Source organism: Erpetoichthys calabaricus, chromosome 2, assembly GCF_900747795.2.
Source record: "Erpetoichthys calabaricus chromosome 2, fErpCal1.3, whole genome shotgun sequence".
Classification (NCBI taxonomy): Eukaryota; Metazoa; Chordata; class Cladistia; order Polypteriformes; family Polypteridae; genus Erpetoichthys; species Erpetoichthys calabaricus.
The window spans coordinates 223,792,736-223,812,445 of NC_041395.2; the positions used below are offsets into that span (position 1 = coordinate 223,792,736).

A 19,710-nucleotide genomic window follows, 5' to 3' on the forward strand; every position below is an offset into this window, starting at 1 on the left:
GGGTGGTGTCCTGGGGGATTTCCTCCCAGATCTGGACCAGGGCATCACTGAGCTCCTGGACAGTCTGAGCTGCAACTTGGCAGTGTTGGATGGACAGAAACATAATGTCCCAGAGGTGTTCTATTGGATTTAGGTCAAGCGAGTGTGGGATCCAGTCAATGGTATCAGTTCCTTCATCCTCCAGGTACTGCCTGCAAACTCTCACCACATGAGGCCAGGCATTGTCGTGCACCAGGATGAACCCAGGTCCCACTGCACCAGCATAGGGTCTGACAATGCGTCCAAGGATTTCATCCCAATACCTAATGGCAGTCAAGGTTCCATTGTCTAGTTTGTAGAGGTCTGTGCGTCCCTCCGTGGATATGCCTCCCCAGACCATCACTGACCCACCACTAAACTGGTCATGCTGAACGATGTTACAGGCAGCATAACATTGTCCACGGCTTCTCCAGACCCTTTCACGTCTGTCACATGTGCTCAGGGTAAACCTGCTCTCATCTGTGAAAAGCACAGGGCACCAGTGGTGGACCTGCCAATTCTAGTATTCTATGGCAAATGCCAGTCAGGCTCCACGGTGCCGGGCATGTGAGCATAGGCCCCACAGAGGATGTTGGGTCCTCTGGCCACCCTCATGAAGTATGTTTCTGATTGTTTGGTCAGAGACATTCATACCAATGGCCTGCTGGAAGTCATTTATTGTAGGGTTCTGGCAGTGCTCATCCTTTGCCTCCTTGCCCAAAGGAGCAGATACCGGTCCTGCTGATGGGTTAAAGACCTTCTACGGCCCTCTGCAGCTCTCCTAGTGTAACTGCCTGTCTCCTGGAATCTCCTCCATGCCCATGAGACTGTGCTGGGAGACATATCAAACCTTCTGGCAATGGCAGGTATTGATATGCCATCCTGCAGAAGTTGGACTACCTGTGCAACCTCTCTAGGGTCCAGTTATCGCCTCATGCTACCACTAGTGACACTGACCATAGCCAAATGCAAAACTAAGTGAAAAAAAAATTTCATTAACACCAAAGCAACTGAAACTTATTATCAACTGTGAAAGATCAGCCCTGACACAGACAGATACCGACTCATAAGTCCTGAAAGCACACACTTTTAATTTGTTCTTCTTTTAAGGCTTTACAGCACCACACAAATCACTACAACTGCTCATAGTCCTTTCTCTCTCACTTCTTTTTCTCTATTCTTCTGCCACCTCCACTCCTCTCCTTGCAAACTCTGTACTCAGGCTCCTCGAATGGAGTGAGGCAGCCCCTTTTATAATGCACCCAGATGTGATCCAGTTGCATCCTGATAATTTTCCTGTAGCACTTCCTGGTGTGGTGGGATGGTCCAGGCACCCCCTGGTGGTGGCCACGGCCCCCAACAGGGTTGAGCCTCCAAGCTCCAGTCCCATGGCCCCAGTGTAAACCAGGGAGGCTGCCCTCTTGTGTTCCAGAGAAGGTATCGTCTCTCACCCGGACCTTCCGTCCTCCAGGTTTTCCAACTGGGCCAGAATCCCAGTCGCCCATCACACTACCCCCTCTGCTACTTAACTGACCAGATCAATATCCCAGAAGTTTCATTGACTTGATGCTATAATCTGATTAAAAAGTGTTCCTTTAATTTTTTTGAGTAATATATATAAAATGCTAAGGGTTGGGTCTGTCTGTCTCACAATTACAAACCGCTGAGGCTAGAATCTTGATCTTGGTCTTAATCAAAAGTTCATGACATGATATGCATGGTGAAACAGAAAATTTATAGCAGCAACATGTGCAAAGTTATAGGGATTTACACCATTCTTATGGCACACTGGTCAACAGGGTGACATGGAAGAATAGAAAAGAACAGTGGCAAAATGTGCTGTGCGTAAAGTGCATTGCTGAGGCTGTCTGCAGGAAAAAGTAGAACAGAAGTGCCATGTGCTGAAAGTCCATTAAGGGATATAGAATGCACATGTGACAAAGACACACAAATGCCTGCGCAAACTGACTTCATGGCTGTGACCACGAAATACAGTACTACACACTGTGAATGTGTGAAAAAAGAACTCCAGCAGCGACATTTTCTGAGCATAAAGCTAAATATACGTGGCACTTGAGTGACAAAGAATTATGAGAAGTAGGCCTGTATACAGAGCCATTGTGCAACTGGCTAATACTATGGCTCATTGACACATACTCTATACTACAGAATGCAAGAACAACAACAACAGAGAAATGTATCTGAGAAATAAGGAGACTATCAAATACTCACAACTTTTGGCCCTATCCTTACATCAGTGTTTGTCTGAGTAGCACTACATTCGAAAGTTACATGAGCAATGTGCTCACTGTGTATGGCGGTATTTTTTCACACTAAGAATAAATCAATGTGTAGCCAAAATGGAAATGTTCAGCTTTCTCTACATGAATTACCTGTTTTTGGAGGACTGGAGGTCCGCATGCTGCCTAGTATAATAATAAGCTTGAAGGAGTTAAATATAAAATAATTCTGTGAGATGAGATATTGTGAAACAATTCACTGGAAAACTTTGGAAGAGATCCTAGATTCTTCTTACATAATAAATTCTTGTACTGTTTTTGTCAGAGGAGGCAGCATGGTGGTGTGCTGCAGTAATAATATTTCAAGGTAAGGTTGTTATACTCACTAATTTTGTATATTCATTAGAATGTGCAAGTACTCTGTGCTTGTGTCAGTAGTGACCCTAAGGCATTGCAATGGTTAGTACTGCTGCCTCATGGATCCATTGCCATGGGAGTAAATATCTGTGTGTGGCATTTGTGCATTCTCTGCTTTTCTGCATAGGGTTTTCCTTCTGGTACTCTAGTTTTCTTCTCACATTTCTAAAACATTAGATTAATAAAATCTCTAAAATAGCACCATGTGAGTGAATGTGCCTTTTGGTGCACTGTTAACTTCATCCAGGGCTGGTTCTTAGCTTGCAATGACTGGTGGCAGAAAAACCTTTGGACTGTTTGCCTGGATGTGCTTCTTAAAGCCACGCTGCTTTTGTTTAGATCAGTTAGTGTCCCTAAATACATTACTAAAGAAATAAAGGAACATATACACCCACTGCCCACTTTATCAGGTACACCTTGCTTATACCGGGTTAGACCCCCTTTTGCCTTCAGAACTGCCATAAATCTTCATGGCATAGATTCAACAAAGTGCTGGAAACATTCCTCATGGATTTTGCTCATATTAACATGACAGCATCACACATTTGCTGCAGATTTGTCGGTGGCACATCCATGATATGAATCTCATGTTCCACCACATCCCAAAGGTCCTCTACTTGATTGAGATCTGGTGACTGTGGAGGCCATTTGAGTTCAGTGAACTTATTGTCATGTTCAAGAAACCAGTCTGAGATGATTTGAGCTTGGTGACATAATGTGTTATCCTGCTGGAAGTAGCCATCAGTTGAAGAGTAAACTGCTGTCATAAAGGGATGGGTATGGTCAGAACCAATGCTCAGGTAGGCTGTGGCATTTAAATAATGCTCATTTGGTACTAAGGGGCTGAAAGTGTGCTAAGAGAATACCCCCACACCATTACACCACTACCACCAGCTTGAACTGTTGATACAAGACAAGATGAATCCATGCTTTCATGATGTTGATGCCAAATTCTGAACCTACCACCTGAATTTCGCAATGCAAATTGAGACTCATCAGACCAGAAAACATTTTTCCAATCTTCTGTTGTGCAATTTTGGTGAACTTGTGCGAATTGTAGCCTCAATTGCCTGTTCTTAGCTTATAGAGTGGCACCTGATTTGGTCTCCTGCTGCTGTAGCCCATCTGCTTCAAGGTTCAACGTGTTGTGCATTCAGAGATGCTCTTCTGTATACCTCGGCTATAATGAGTAGCTATTTGAGTTGCTGTTGCCTTTCTGTCAGCTCAAACTAGTCTGGCCATTCTCCTTTAACCTCTGACATCAACAAGACACTTTCGCCCAGACAAATGCCACTCACTGGATATTGTCCCTTTTTCAGAACATTCTCTGTAAACCCTAAAGATGGTTGTGCTTCTGAAATACTCAGACCAGCCCATCTGGTACCAACAACCATGCCACATTAAAAACTACTTAAATCGCCTTTCTTCCCCATTCTGTTGCTCGGTTTGAACTTCAGCAGATCTTCTTGACAATGTCCACATGCCTAAATGTATTGAGTTTCTGCCATGTGATTGGCTAACTAGATATTTACATTGACAAGCAGTTGAACAGGTGTACCTAATAAAGTGGACGGAGATTGTAAATGAGGATGTCATTCATTTTTAGAGTGGTACATAGGTGAGCACTACCAGCTCACTGGGACATGAAATGTGTGGAGTTTGTGTGTTGTCCCACTGTTCATATGTACTTTGGTTTCCTTTTAAACCCTAACATGAGGCTAATTAGAGACTCTCTTTTTGGCCTGGTTTAAGCGACTGTGTCCCAGCTCCCCTAACCTTGTGTTAGACTGTATAAGTAAATATCATCCTATGTGACTTTTTTTCTGATGTGTTGTTTTATTCACCAGAACGTGGGAGGTGGCACCGCTGTGCTGCGAGTTCAAGCCTCAGATCGAGACACTGGCTCCAACAGCATGCTGTCATATTACATAACTCAAGGCAATGAAGACCTGACTTTTCGCATGGACCGTGTCACTGGGGAAATTGTAACGCGGCCTTCACCCCCAGACCGTGAGAGGCAACAGTTCTACGAGCTAGCAGTGACTGTGGAAGATGACGGAACCCCACCACTATCGGTAAGCCCCATCCCAAAAATTTGTCTTTTACTGTTAAAGATCAGCTTCTATCAGAAGGTTTATTTCATTGATGTGATTTTTTAAAGGATACAGTGCAAGGATATAGTGCACCTTATTTGCTTGTATTTCTGGGTTTCCTAAGTTTGTCTTGTTGGCAATCACCCTGTCAGGGTCTGTTTCTCTGCTAGATGACTAGCCTGCCCAATAAAAATGTTTTTTTTTGTTTTGGAAAGTTCAAGTGCTGAATGCAGGGAATGAGTGCTGTTAGCAAGAGGCAGGTATAGATATCGAGTCTCCAAAAGGGCAAACCGTTGTATGTAAGTTCCAGAAGAACATATTATTTATTTATATATAGTAACTACTAAGGGGCACTTGACAAACCAATAGGCAGGACACCAGCAGTAGGACTGAAACCAGTTATGCTGGCTGAGTTAATGTACAGGGTTGTAAAGGAGTTTCGATCCTTTACTTAAAGTGTAGTATTTATCCTTGTTGCTCTTATCTAGTGAAGTATCTTATGTATGCCTCATTTTTCTTAGAAGTCCAGCCAGAGGTGGCCTTAGGGGTGTGCGGGCCTAGGGCTGACCCACCCCATGCGGGGCCGGTTACATCAAACGCTGCTACCAGTATGTGTGGACTGTATAAACTTGCATGCGAATTTAATAAAAATAATGTTAACATACACAGGATTTTCTCATTACAGTATTCAGCTAAATTTTTGCAAGATAACACGCAGACTTTATCAAAATATAACTGGAGAATTTAACTTGACAAATCCGCTCAAACGGGACACGCTGACCTCAAAAATGGGGCCCCCTTAGGCGCAGGGCCTGGGGCGGTTGCCCAACTTGCCACCCCTCAAAAGCCGCTCTTGAGTCCGGCAATGAGTTGCCTCTCTGTTTTGCCTTTCTCCGTTTTCAGCCCCTTCAGTGGTATAATTGGAAGGAGTCATTCTTCAAGGGCCATCTTTACCTTCTTGGCCAGGGTTGAGTTCTCTGTTAACCTCTCAGAGGCAATCTTGGCCTCTGGTTCCTTTTTCAGAAGAGAGACATACAGACTTGAAGAATCTAGAGCTTTTAATCCCCTCCTTAGTGGTCTTGCTTTTACTCCCACATGCGTTATAACAACCTGTTATATATTCTTTATTTCATTTCACACATAATTAATGCACACTTTCATCACCATATTCACACACATGCATTCTTCCACATGTACTACACAAATACACCTACATACTAATAAACTGTTAACTTTGCTCATATACACGTTTACAATTATCTTGAATATTTACGCCAAAAGCAAACCTCAACTTGAAAGTATAAAAACTCATTTCAGTACGCTGTAATAAATGCATGCTTTAAGGATATTTACTGCATATGACTTCCCCCCCATAAATATCAAGTAGTTGGATTGTGTTAGTTTTCATTTTGCTTTTTTTATCAACTGGCTTTGATTCCAAACTGCCAGCCTTTTCATTCATATTCAGCTCATTTTCTGAACTGAGTTTATGTTAAAATAAATACGTTCATTTTCAGTTTGGAGCTCATTGGAATCAGATAAAACAAAACAGTAGTTAATTCTAAAATTGGAATCCACCCTAGGTACAGAAGCCTAACGCTGTAAAGTAGTGATGTTGCCCACCACATCTTTTTCAATGCATTCCATAAGCACATATCATCACATTTATTTTAACTTACAAATGTTATCTCTTTTAAGGAACTCATTGGAACAAAAAAATATGGGTATACTTTTTTATGTTGCTTTGGCATCTTAGCCAACATTTAGTGATGAAATATTGTGATGTGAAGTCAGCAGGCTGTATGTGTGTAGGTTTGATTTCAGGCTTATTTTGTACTTTCATAAAGTTATACTACCTTTTTTTACAGAATTAAGGCTGCATTTCCAATTAAATTTGACTTGCTCATTTACAATACTGTTTGGTTTAAGGAGATACATTTAGGCAAGGAGGACACTATGCAGTGAAACAACACCCTTAAAAATAAAGGTGTTCAGAATGATGCTATAGGAACACCATACACGTGAAGGTTCCAAAAAAAATTTTTAATTATTTAGATCTGTAACAGATTCCATATAGTGAATAACCATGAACAGATGGTAAAAGATTTGTGAAATACCAAAGGCTCTGATTTTTAGAAGGACTCTTTCTGCATACAATGCCACAGGCTAAGTCTACATTGTCTTAATTTGTTAGTGTCTTGCTAGGTAGCCTACACTACAGATTTCAGTTTTTTTTCCACATATTGGAAAATTTTTCATAGCAGAAATAAACCAGGGCGGCACGGTGGCGCAGTGGTATCCCTGCGTTTGCATGTTCTCCCCGTGTCTGCGTGGGTTTCCTCCGGGCGCTCCGGTTTCCTCCCACAGTCCTAAGACATGCAGGTTAGGTGGATTGGCGATTCTAAATTAGCCCTAGTGTGTGCTTGGTGTGTCCTGCGGTGGGTTGGCACCCTGCCTGGGATTGGATCCTGCCTTGTGCCCTGTGTTGGCTGGGATTGGCTCCAGCAGACCCCAGTGACCCTGTGTTCGGATTCAGTGGGCTGGAAAATGGATGGATGGATGGAAATAAACCAACTTCATATGCTGAGAACCCTTTACAGAATGGAATGGTGCTTTGTCAAGCAATGGTTGTACTTGAAACCATACAACCCAGTTAAGATTCATAAAACACCGTTAAAGAACCAGCATTTTATAGAGTAAAGTATACATATGGATGTGTTGGCACTGCCCACAACTTACTATTCCTATAAAAACAAATAGAAATCAATTTAATAGTACATTTTCACTTGCTGAGAATTAACCCTGGAAAGTGACCAAGTTTATAACATGGCACATTTACTCAAAGAACTGTATACTTTGTCTGTATAGAAACGCAAATCCACCTACTCCAATCATCTGTAGGATAAGTCAGGAAATCAGAGTTTTTGACCAAAAAAAAACAGAAACCAGAAGATGTGCCAGCTTTATTCCCTTGAGCCCAGAAATCTGCATTTTATGGGTCAGCAGTACTAATCCTTGTGTTTGAATGCTGCCACCCAATTCTAATATTTATTACATATATTTATAAACAAAAGACCTGTGTGTGTGTGTGTGTGTGGAGAAATCTACTGCACACGCTCAACCACAGCCACTAGATGGCGCATGCATCCACTTTTACATTCTCTAAGCACTTACATGCACCACACTTCTCACTACGAAAGAAATTTGTGCAGCAAACGCCACCATGCAACAATGATGTCATGGTAATGACACAGATGAAGAGACCCAACGTCGAAGCAGATCAAATGCCGTGGCTCAACAACATGCAAGTGAAACACCTCAGCGATGGAGGGCAAGTCTTGAAGTTTTTACTAAAAACATTGTCTATTTGGGGGTATTTTTTTGAGACAAAGATTAACAGGACTTATATGCCAGCTAAGGCTAAGATATGGTATCGCTAGTTTACGAAAGCCAGTGGGGCAGCAAGCATAGGTGGGTCCACATCCTCTATATTGGATAATTCTTAAGAGTTAGCTGATGCCTTTCCAAGCTCACAAATATATTAAAAATGGTAGGGAGTCTTTGGGCTGTTTTTTGTCTCGAAGACCACACGCAACTAGTATATTTTATTCTTTTATAAGTAAGAGGTCATGAATATGAAAATAAAGCTGGTGTTCCCAGTCTGGCAGCCAAGCAGAAGCCTAGGCCAGGGGTAGGCAACGTCGGTCCTGGTGAGCCGCAGTGGCTACAGGTTTTCATTCCAACCCAATTGCTTAATTAGAAACCAATCATTGCCAATCTCAGACCTTATTTAATTTTATGGCTTGTTAGTCTGTGCAATGTAAGGCTCTTATATCGTAGATTTTTTTCCTTTCCAAGGATATCATCCAAATGATATGAAGCCTAAAACAGATCATTTTCAGTCTGTCACATTTTTCTATTAAGTGTTTTATTAAAGCAAACAGTGCATGATGAACACACACAGATGTAATTGGAAAAAAGCTAGCTGGAGAACTGCTGGCTGCTTTGTCTTTTACATCTTATTGCTAATAAGGAGCAATTAAAACACTGAATGCAGCAGTTTAAGATTGAAATAAGCAATTAAGGTTGGAGAACCTTAACAAGCGAGACCACTAAAATGAAGCATCAAAATGTCACTTAAGCAATATGTGCTTCATCAGCAATAATTGAGTTCTCGTTAAGGAACTGGGTTGGAACAAAAACCTGCACATACTGCGGCTCACCAGGACCGACGTTGCCTACCCCTGGCCTAGGCCATAAATGCTGTGGTGCTGACAGTGCCCAGCACCCCATTCATTTAGTCTCATAACCTACTGCAGGATTGCAGAAAGATGAAGCTTTTAGTGAACACAAGTAAAGAACTGGCGCCAGTCCATTCCAGGACATGCTCAAACATTCACACTTATTCATATACCTGTTCAGTTTGGAGTGGCCAGTTAACAGAACCTGCACTTGTTTGGAATGTGGGTGGATACTGCAGAAGAAACATGATGATATGCAGACATTGGCAGGGCATGATTTGAGCTTAGGACCCCTGAGCTGTTAGGCAGTAGCACTTAGTGCTGAACCAGCATGGCACATCCCACCTTTCAAATTGCTCTTCATTTAACTGCATTGTGTGTATAAAAGCTTCACTCAAGGAATTGAAATGAGACAATAAAAGCATTACACATTATATTGTGCAGAACAAATCAACTTTGTTTTTTAATTGTGGCACATACATTTCATTTCATGTTTTATTTCCCTTGTGAAACCAGTAGAATACATTTCTTATTTGCATTTGTTCCTTCAGTACCATTAAAAATATAAATGACATTTACAAATTCTGTTCGACAATTAAAGACATAGAAGGCTGATATTTTTGTTTTTACCCATGCCTTGGTCTCATCAGTTGTCTGTAGTGAAGGATGCCTGAAGTTCTAGTACCATCACAGTATCTGCATCCAAAATTGGAAAATTAAATAGGACTCTGCAGGTGTTAAAGTCAGCATGTGCTTAGATGGTTCAATGATCTTTTAATTGCAGCCAAGAGCCCCAAGTTCTCAAAGTCCTGTCAAAGTAATACTAACCATGTCCTCAAACTGGAAGTTTTATTCATGGTCAAACATTCACAAAGTAATACGTCTTAGGTGGAACTGGATACCCCATAGGAAACAATCAGTTGTATTGGCATTCAGTTAAAGTATGCTTACAGGTATCCAACCATCAGCATCATGGATGCAGACAGTTTATTGAAAGGCTTTGGCACAGTGCTGTGAAGGCTAGCTATTGTTAGCAGACACTTTAAATGATGGTGCCATGCAGATAAATCAGGTCTTCAAAGGGAACAAATGAATGTTGAAGAGACAACATGCAAGCATCACACCTAAATTTCCCCTTGGGATTAATAAAGTATCTATCTATCTATCTATCTATCTATCTATCTATCTATCTATCTATCTATCTATCTATCTATCTATCTATCTATCTATCTATCTATCTATCTATCTATCTATCTATCTATCTATCTATCTATCTATCTATCTATCTATCTATCTATCTAAAGGAACATTCATGAAGCCACTTACAAGTCCAATGCCAAACGAATGCATGCGGTCAGTGATTTATGAACATACCTGGAAAGCAGTTCCAAGATAAATTTTGAGAAGAATGTCATACTTAAGGGGGAATCAAAAGTAGAAGTAAGGTCAAGAAAAATAAGCATCAGCTTTGAGTTCACAACAGTATAATTTAGTGTACACAATGAGAAAAAAAACATTTAGCGCTATACTGCTTATGATGGACTCACACTTAGGAATAATGTACACTTAGCTTTGGTATGTCCTCTGGGGTATTTATCTGCTTGTAAAGGTTTGTGCTCTCCTTTTGTCAATAGTGCACTGCTTAAAACGTCAAAGTTCAAGTTCAAGCACTTTATTGTCATGGTGTAACACAACGAAATTACTTTCTGTGACAGCCCCAAGATGCATTTAAAGAAAAGTCAAATAATTCCAAATATGTCATGTACAGTGTTAAGTGATCAAGTAACCAGAGCAAATTATTATTGCTCAAAGTACAGCAGCATAAATTGTTATTGCACCTGTTAATGAATAGTACATTACATATTATATATTGTATTACATTAGTATATTGCACATCTATACTAATAAAAGGCAAAGCCCTCACTGACTCACTCATCACTAATTCTCCAACTTCCCGTGTAGGTAGAAGGCTGATATTTGGCAGGCTCATTCCTTACAGCTTACTTACAAAAGTTTCATTTAGAAATTCTATGTGTAACGGTCATAACGGTCGATAACATCTGCCATGTTAAACTTTCTTATTTATGGCCCCATCTTCACGAAATTTGGTAGGCAGTTTCCCTGCGCTAACCGAAACCGATGTGCGTACTTATTTCACTGGTATGATGCCACTGTCGGCCGCCATATTGAACTTTCCAAAGGTCTTTGTTGCTTATGGGCCCATCTTCAAGAAATTTGGTACGCGGGTTCCCAACGCTAACTGAATCCTACTTACGTACATATATACGTCCATAGCCTGCCGCCGTGTAAGGCGGTGTTGGGTCCCCCATCCCCACGCCTCCCACATAGTTGGCTGCCTGCCTATATAAAGCCGTCTGTCACTCCGGTCTCTTCATTCCCTTTCTTACTTCGCCACGGTATTCACGTCTCCCTGCTGATAACTGCAGCCTTTTTATTTAATCCTAGCTTCTCCGCTGTTTTATAGATAGATAGATAGATAGATAGATAGATAGATAGATAGATAGATAGATAGATAGATAGATAGATAGATAGATAGATAGATAGATAGATAGATAGATAGATAGATAGATAGATAGATAGATACTTTATTAATCCCAATGGGAAATTCACATTCTTCAGCAGCAGAATACTGATACAATAAATAATATTAAATTAAAAATGATAATAATACAGGTGAAAAAAAAAAAAAAAAACAGACAATAACTATGTATAATGTTAAATATTAACGTTTACCCCCCCTGGTGGAATTAAAGAGTCGCATAGTTTGGGGGAGGAACGATCTCCTCAATCTGTCAGTGGAGCAGGACAGTGACAGCAGTCTGTCGCTGAAGCTGCTCTTCTGTCTGGAGATGACATTATTTAGTGGATGCAGTGGATTCTCCATAATTGATAGGAGCCTGCTGAGCGCCCGTCGCTCTGCCACAGATGTTAAACTGTCCAGCTCCATGCCAACAATAGAGCCTGCCTTCATCACCAGTTTGTCCAGGCGTGAGGCGTCTTTCCTCTTAATGCTGCCTCCCCAGCACACCACTGCGTAGAAGAGGGCGCTCGCCACAACTGTTTGATAGAACATCTGCAGCATCTTATTGCAGATGTTGAAGGAAGCCAGCCTTCTAAGGAAGTATAACCGGCTTTGTCCTTTCTTGCACAGCGCATCAGTATTGGCAGTCCAGTCTAATTTATCATCCAGCTGCACTCCCAGATATTTATAGGTCTGCACCATCTGCACACAGTCACCTTTGATGATCACTGGGTCTATGAGGGGTCTGGGCCTCCTAAAATCCACCACCAGCTCCTTGGTTTTGCTGGTGTTCAGGTTATTTATTTATTTATTTATTGTTCATTTATTACGATTATAGTTATTGTGTATGTATTTTAGACTTAGTTTATATTGTTCAGGTACCCATGTCCTTTATCATTCCAACCGTACCCCCATTAACATGTCTATCGAGGTGATCACCATCGATTAAAAAACTGTCACTTACCGAATGGTTTCCATGCCCGGAGATGGCGACTGCCTTTTCCATTCTCTGTGTTACATATTGCACGGCCATATCAGGCTCACTCTTGATATCTGGAGGAACATTGTGTCTTATGTATTGAATGACTGGGACAGGTTCAAGGTATGGACTGATGATGGTACAGGAGATAATTATACTACACAGGAACAGTATAAGAGTGAAATGCTTAAGCCCTTCACCTATGGTTCTGCATGTGAGTTGATGGCTGCTGCTGAATTGTTCGGTTGTCGCTTTCAAGTGTACCGAAATGGCCAAATATTTTACACCTTTGGACAACCGCCAATGCCTCTTAAACATCTTAGATGCACAGGTGACGATTTGAGTAGTGGACACTTTGATGTTTATGAATGTTTAAACTCTCAAAAGCTGGATGCGAAGTTATCGATGAAACCCATTTCAATTCAAACGCCTCCAATTTCCAGTAAGGCTCTGCTTCGCAATGACAATTAATAAGTCTCAGGGACAGACCCTACAAAAGGTTGGCATTGATTTGAGGCAAGATTGCTTTTCACATGACCAACTATACGTTGCATGCTCAAGAGTAAGTTCAGCGCACAGCTTGGTCATATTACAACCGGAGGGCCAAACTGACAATATGGTATACAAAGAGATCCTTAACAAATAATTATTGGTATATTTTCCCTCAGTTTAAAAAGGTTTACTTTTCTTCTTAATAAAAATTTTAAAGCAGTACTTTGCCGCTGTGAAGCACGGGTATTTTGCTAGTTACCAATATAGCTTATTGCACATGTTCAATTAAAAATGATCTCAGAATGAGGAGATTCAGAGTTCAGAAAGTTTATGGCAGATGGGAAAAAGCTATTTTTTAGTCTGTTTGTGCGTACACGGATTGACCTAAAGCGTCTTCTTGGTGGGAGGAGCTCAAAGAATTTCCAGGATGAGTTTTGTCCTTGAGAATGTTTTTGGCCCTTCTCACACAGCGAGTCTTATACAAGAGTTCGAGTGATGGCAGTTCAGTTCCAGTAATGGCCTCTGCTGTTTTTACAACCCGCTGCAGGGCTTCTTTAGCAGCCTTGGTACAACTGTTGTACCAGGCCATCATGCAGTTAGTTAAGGTGCTCTCTATAGTGCATCTATAGAAATTAACAAGCAGCTTCTGGGGGAGGTCAGCTATCCTTAGCTTCCTGGGAAAATAGAGGCGTTGTTGTGCTTTGCCTATTATAGCCAAGTTGTTGTCAGCCCAGGACAGGTCCTCTGAGATGGTGACTCCTAGAAACTTAAAGCTGGAAACTCTCTCCACAGCATCTGCACTTATTGTTATCGGACTGTGATTGGTCTTTTTAGTGGTCCTAAAGTTCGGAATAACTTCTTTGGTCTTTTTGGTATTTAAGAACAGGTTGTTGGTATTGCACCATGCAATCAGATTCTGAACCTCTTCCCTATATGCAGCTTCATTGTTGTCTGTTACAAGCCTAATGACAGTCGTATCATCTGTAAATTTAACAATAATGTTTGATTGGTGGATGGGTTGACAGTCATGGGTGAAGAGTGCATAGAGAAGGGGACTTAGTACACATCCTTGCGGCACACCAGTGCTCAGGGTAAGGGTGGAGGATGTGTGTTTGCCCATCCTGACAGACTGGGGGAAGTTGGTGAGAAAATCCAGTAACCAGTTGCATATGGACGGAGCAAGTCCTAGTGCATAGAGTTTTTTGATCAGCTGGTTAGGTATGATGGTATTAAATGCAGAGCTGTAGTCAATGAAGAGCATCCTAACATAGGAGTTGGGCTTTTCCAGGTGCGAGAGGGTAGCATGTAGAGCCACACGGATGACATCCTCACTTGATCTGTTTGATAGGCAAACAGGTGTTGGTCTAAATCAGCTGGGATGGAGGCTTTGATGTGGGTGATTACCAGTCGTTCAAAGCATTTTGCGATGACAAGGGTGAGTTTTTTGGGAACAGGTACAATGGTTGTGGATTTCAGGCACAAGGGGACTACACCTGAGGAGAGAGAGAGAGAGAGAGAGATTGAATATGTGTGTAAATACCTCCACTAATTGGTCAGGCCCGGAGCACACGTCCTTGCACATTATTAGGACCTGCTGCCTTACTTGTATTGATGTTTTCGAGCTCGAAGATGACTAGAGGCTGGTTATTGTCCTTGTCAAACCGTACAAAGAAACCGTTAAGTTCTTCTGCTAGGTTGGCATTGTTATTGGCCAGTGTGTATTGTATGTCATTTTTCTTTTTGTAATCCGTGATTAATCAGATGCCTTGCCACATCCACTGTGAGTTTGAGTTACTGTCAAAGTCCTCCTCAATCCGTTGTTTGTACATTAGTTTAGCAGACTTGATGCCCTTCTTGAGGTTGGCTCTGGCAGCTCTATAGGCTGAGGTGTCTCCTAATTTAAAGGTTTGTCCCTTTCCCTGAGCAGCTGTTTGACTTCACTATTCATCCATGGTTTCTCATTTGCTAATGCTTAATCCTTTTATTGACAGTGACATTGTCCACACAGTAATTAATATATGACAGCACAGATGAAGTATACTGTATGTCTCTACGTCTGTCTGATGAACAATATATTCCAGTCTGTTTGTTCAAAGCAGTCCTGGAGTTGGCAAATGGCAGCTTCAGGCCAAACTTTAGCAGTCTTGCTAATTGGATTAGTACTGTTGAAAAGGGCTTTGTTTTGTGCATTTGGCAGGAAACAGTTTGAGGTTTATTATAGTGTATATTAATAATAATAATAATAATAATAATAATAATAATTGGTGGAAATCTTTATCCAAGCTGACTTACAAAGTCATCATGCATACATGCATAATTGAAAAGTACAAAGTTTAAAAAAAATTATGACAATATAGCTATATTATTATTATTATTATTATTATTATTATTATTATTATTATTATTATTATTATTATATATAGTAGTTTGCTTATAACATTATTTTTTTCTTTCACACTTTTATCACATTTGTGCTGAAAATTGCAAGAAGTACTGTATTGGTCTAGCTATATTAATAAAGCTAGTTAGTCAGTAATGGGAAATGAATTTAGATTCTTCTTTGTTATAGTTAAATGCATAAGCGCCATTTTCTCACACTGCTGTAACAGTCTGACATCCAGAACAGCCTAAAACAGTGTGCACTAATTAAACCCCTCCTCATTAAGGTTTAATTAGCCTAATTACTTATTTAATTTTAGTTTAGATCAGCAAAACACCTGAATTTAAAATACTTTATTTAATAAATGAATACAAATGAGAAGGATAGACAAAATAGTCGAAAAACAAAATTAAGTAACAAAGCTATTATAACATTAATTATCAATTAAAAGAAAAGAACATACGACCTAAGAAAACACCGCCAAAATTTATCAACAATAGTGGGCAAAGGAGAGTGGTATGGAGACAAAGTGATTAGCACTGCTGTCTCACAGATCCAATGTATTGGATTCAAATCTCCCACCCAGACCTTGTCCTGGTGGGAGTTTTCATGTTCGTGTTTCCGCCTTGGTCTTCTTCCCACATCCCCAAACACATGTGTGTTTGATAGGTTAAGAGGAAATTCCAAATTGGCCTTGTAATAATGAACTTGTACATGAGTGATCCCTGCAAGGGACTGGCCACCTGTACAGTGGGGTCGTCTTAACGCATGGGCAGGCTGGGCAGTTGCCTGGGGACCCCATGAGCATAGAGGCCCCATGCTAATCTATGTATGTTGTGACTTGCAGAGTGGTTGTGTAGGTGGGGACCCCAGTGCACTGCTTTGCCCGAGGGCCTATAATGCTATTAAGATGGCCCTGCTGTCCAGGATATGCTTCAGCTCCTTGAATCAGATTAAGTAGACTTATGAATGTTATAGTAGGAAGATTAAAGGAGAATGGAAAAAGTAAGTTAAGACATAAACATTTAATAACAGTGGTTTTCAAGTTCAGTCCTGGATCGCCATTATGGTGGTTTTTATCCCAGCTATCTTTTTCTTTTAATTGGACCCTTACTTTAATTAGGCAATTTTCCCCCCACTTTCTGATATTTGGTGTAAATCCAGGAAATTGCTACTTTTTTATTGGTATGTAAACAAGTACGTAAGGAAGTTATGTGGATAGTTCAGTGTTTATATTTTTAATCTGCTTTTTAAGGTATTAATTGTCATCATCTTGATGTCATCATCCTGATATTCATTCTGCTTTTCTGGGTATACTAGTTATTTAGGCTGTTATTTATTGATCAGCACAATATTGGATATGACACTAAAGAAGCTGCAAACTCTCAATAGCTAGCATCAGTTGATTTTTTGTCTATGTCATTAACTGTCATTATTAGGATACAAATTAAAAGGGAATGGTCTACTTAAAAAAGATTACTTATTAGGAAAATGACAGAAGAGATCTGAGCATTTAAAGTCAAGGCCAACATACAAATATTTCTTCCTTTTTTTATTTTTTTCTTTATTAATTTTTACTTCAAGAAAATAACATTGCATACATTGAGGTCAAATGTATAACCTATGACTTCACAGTCAAACTAGGAAAAAAAGCAGAAAGTTAAGCAGAAACAGACAAAAATAAGACAAAACCTAACAAAATAGAATTCATCCCCCCAACCCAAAAAGAGCAGCTAACTAAACAGGGAGACTGAGGTAAAACCATTCAATGATTATGAAAATGGCTGGAATAAAACCTTATAGCCACAGTGGAGGCCCCACGACTGAGAAACGTTATACTAGGACATACTTGAAGCTAAGGAAATACTAACCTGGATATTTAGTGCAAGGCATCTTAACAAAGTAAGGCAGAAGAATGAACTAAATCCAGTATCACTTGAAAATTCTGGTGATGCCACATGGACCTGGGAGAGAGACACTGTATATCATGAAAAGCAGTGCAAAGAGTGAGTGAGTGAGTGAGTGAGTGAGTGAGTGAGTGAGTGAGTGAGTGAGTGAGTGAGTGAGTGAGTGAGTGAGTGAGTGAGTGAGTGAGTGAGAGAGAGAGAAAGAAAGATAGAACCAAGCACTTAAAGACCAGAACTTACAGGACCCGCTCCTCTGCTTAAACCTATTGGCTAGAGTGCATGGCTGCCAATGATTTCAAGAAAGATCCTGGCTTTCATCATCTCATGGAGTTGGGGAAAGTGAACGCAGATGGTGTTGCCTTGGACCATAAGTGTGCGGTGTGAGGTGGAGCTGGTAGCATAAATGTTCAGGCAGACCCACATTGTGAAAGGACTCAAGTAAGACCTAAACAACAGCAACAGCAATGGAGAGCGGATGAGAAAGGAAAATCCGAGGGTGTGAGGAAGAGAATGTTCTGAATGTTCTGAATGTATCTGGAAAGGGAAGGGTGATCGCCTGGATTGCAGCAACTACAGGGGAATAACACCGCTCTCGATGCCAGATAAGTCCTTGCTAGGGTCGTCCTCAATAGGATCCGTGATCACTTGCTCACCTACCAGCGACCGGAAAAGTCTGGTTTTACGCCTAAGAAGTCTACCATTGACCGCATCCTGGCACTGAGGGTTCTCATGGAGCGTAAACACGAATATCGACAGAGTTTCTTTGCATCCTTTGTCGATTTTCGCAAAGCGTTCGACTCAGTTGATTGAGCTGCCCTGTGGTACATCCTGAGGATCCCCTTGAGGTTGCTGGATATCATGGCTGGCCTGTACACTGGTACTGTGAGTGCTGTGCAGAGTGGAGGCAGGACCTCTGCGTTTTTCCCAGTTGATTCTAGGGTTCGTCAGGGGTGTGTTCTTGCTCCTACTCTGTTCAGTGCTTGTATGGACTGTGTGTTGGGCAAGGTCGTGGGGTCCGGCGGCTGTGGGGCATCTGTTGGTGAAGAAAGGTTCACGGATCTTGACTTTGCTGACGATGCTGTGATCTTCGCGGAGTCTATGGAGTCTCTGATCGGGGCGCTCTTGAGACTGAGCCTACGAAATTACCAGAGCCTACGAAAAAACTCGTAGATCCGTCCCACCTTAAATCATTTGGCACCTCTCCATCAACGTCTTTCGTCCTGTAAATGTGTCAATAAGCAGCAAACAGCCTGCTATCACATCCCCCACTGCCGCACAGTTTTCTCATCTCAAGTCTGTTTACCTGTGTGTCAGTTGATATGTGGAATTCAGGCTTAGCACATTATATACTTCATGTCTACATTTTGTCAATTATTACTAAAACATGAAAAACGTTTCTGTTTTAACGATGTGTTTACTGTACATAGATTGTTGTAGACACGGAACACACATGAAATGCATGTGTTCCAAATAACGATATAGTATTTATAAAAGGTGTCATTTTGCTTGACTTCTCACTCTATACAATTCCAAGCAACTGACACGCAGGTAAACAGACTTGAGCTGAGAAAACTGTGTGGCGGTTCAACACATCTACAGGACGAAAGACGCTGATGGAGAGGTGCAAAGCGATTTAAGGTGGGACGGATCTACGAATTTTTTCGTAGGCTCTGGTAATTCTAGTGTTAATGACCTCTTGGGCACAGCCATCAGCAGTGTGTCTGTTTGCGGAAAGAGTGTTGACCTTGTTGAGAGGTTTACTTACCTTGGCAGTGACATTGATGTCTCTGGTGACTCTTCCTATGAAGTCAGTAGACAGATTGGGAAAGTATGGGGGGTCATGAGGTTGCTGGAAAGGGTTGTGTAGCGCTCCTGATATCTATGCAAAAGGATGAAGGTCCAAGTCTTTAGAATCCTGGTTCTTCCTGTCTTGCTATATGGTTGCAAGACATGGACGCTATCCAGTTACCTGAGACGAAGACTGGATTCCTTTGGTACTGTGTCTCTCCGGAAAATCCTTGGGTACCGTTGGTTTGACTTTGTGTTGAATGAGTGGTTGCTCATGGAGTCCCGAATGAGGCACATTACCTGCATTGTGAGGGAGCATCAGTTACGGCACTACAGCCATGTGGCGCGTTTCCCCGAGTGTGATCCAGCTCATAAGATCCTCATTGTTGGGGACCCGAGTGGCTGGACCAGACCAAGGGTTCGCCCACGTAACACCTGGCTGCGGCAGATTGAGGGTCATTTCCGGAGGGTGGGACTGGATCGAGTGTCTGCCTGGGGTATTGCAAACCCGGATCCCGAGTTGTTTCATTGTGTAGTGGGTGTGGCAACGCACTGTACCAGTGCATGCTCCCCAACTTGACTTGATATGTGGATAGAAGAAGCCTTTGCATTT

At 41.4% G+C, this 19,710-nt stretch overlaps 1 protein-coding gene across 3 annotated transcripts in view; it reads left to right on the top strand.

Moving 5' to 3' along the window:
• cdh23 (cadherin-related 23) overlaps positions 1 to 19,710 on the top strand; it is a 1,336,251-nt gene that overhangs the window by 1,038,270 nt on the left and 278,271 nt on the right. For all 3 annotated transcript variants that reach the window (XM_051923904.1, XM_051923901.1, XM_051923902.1), the window contains exon 36: positions 4,523 to 4,750. In XM_051923904.1, coding sequence (XP_051779864.1) covers positions 4,523 to 4,750 — 228 coding nt within the window. The remainder of the gene's footprint in view (positions 1 to 4,522; positions 4,751 to 19,710) is intronic.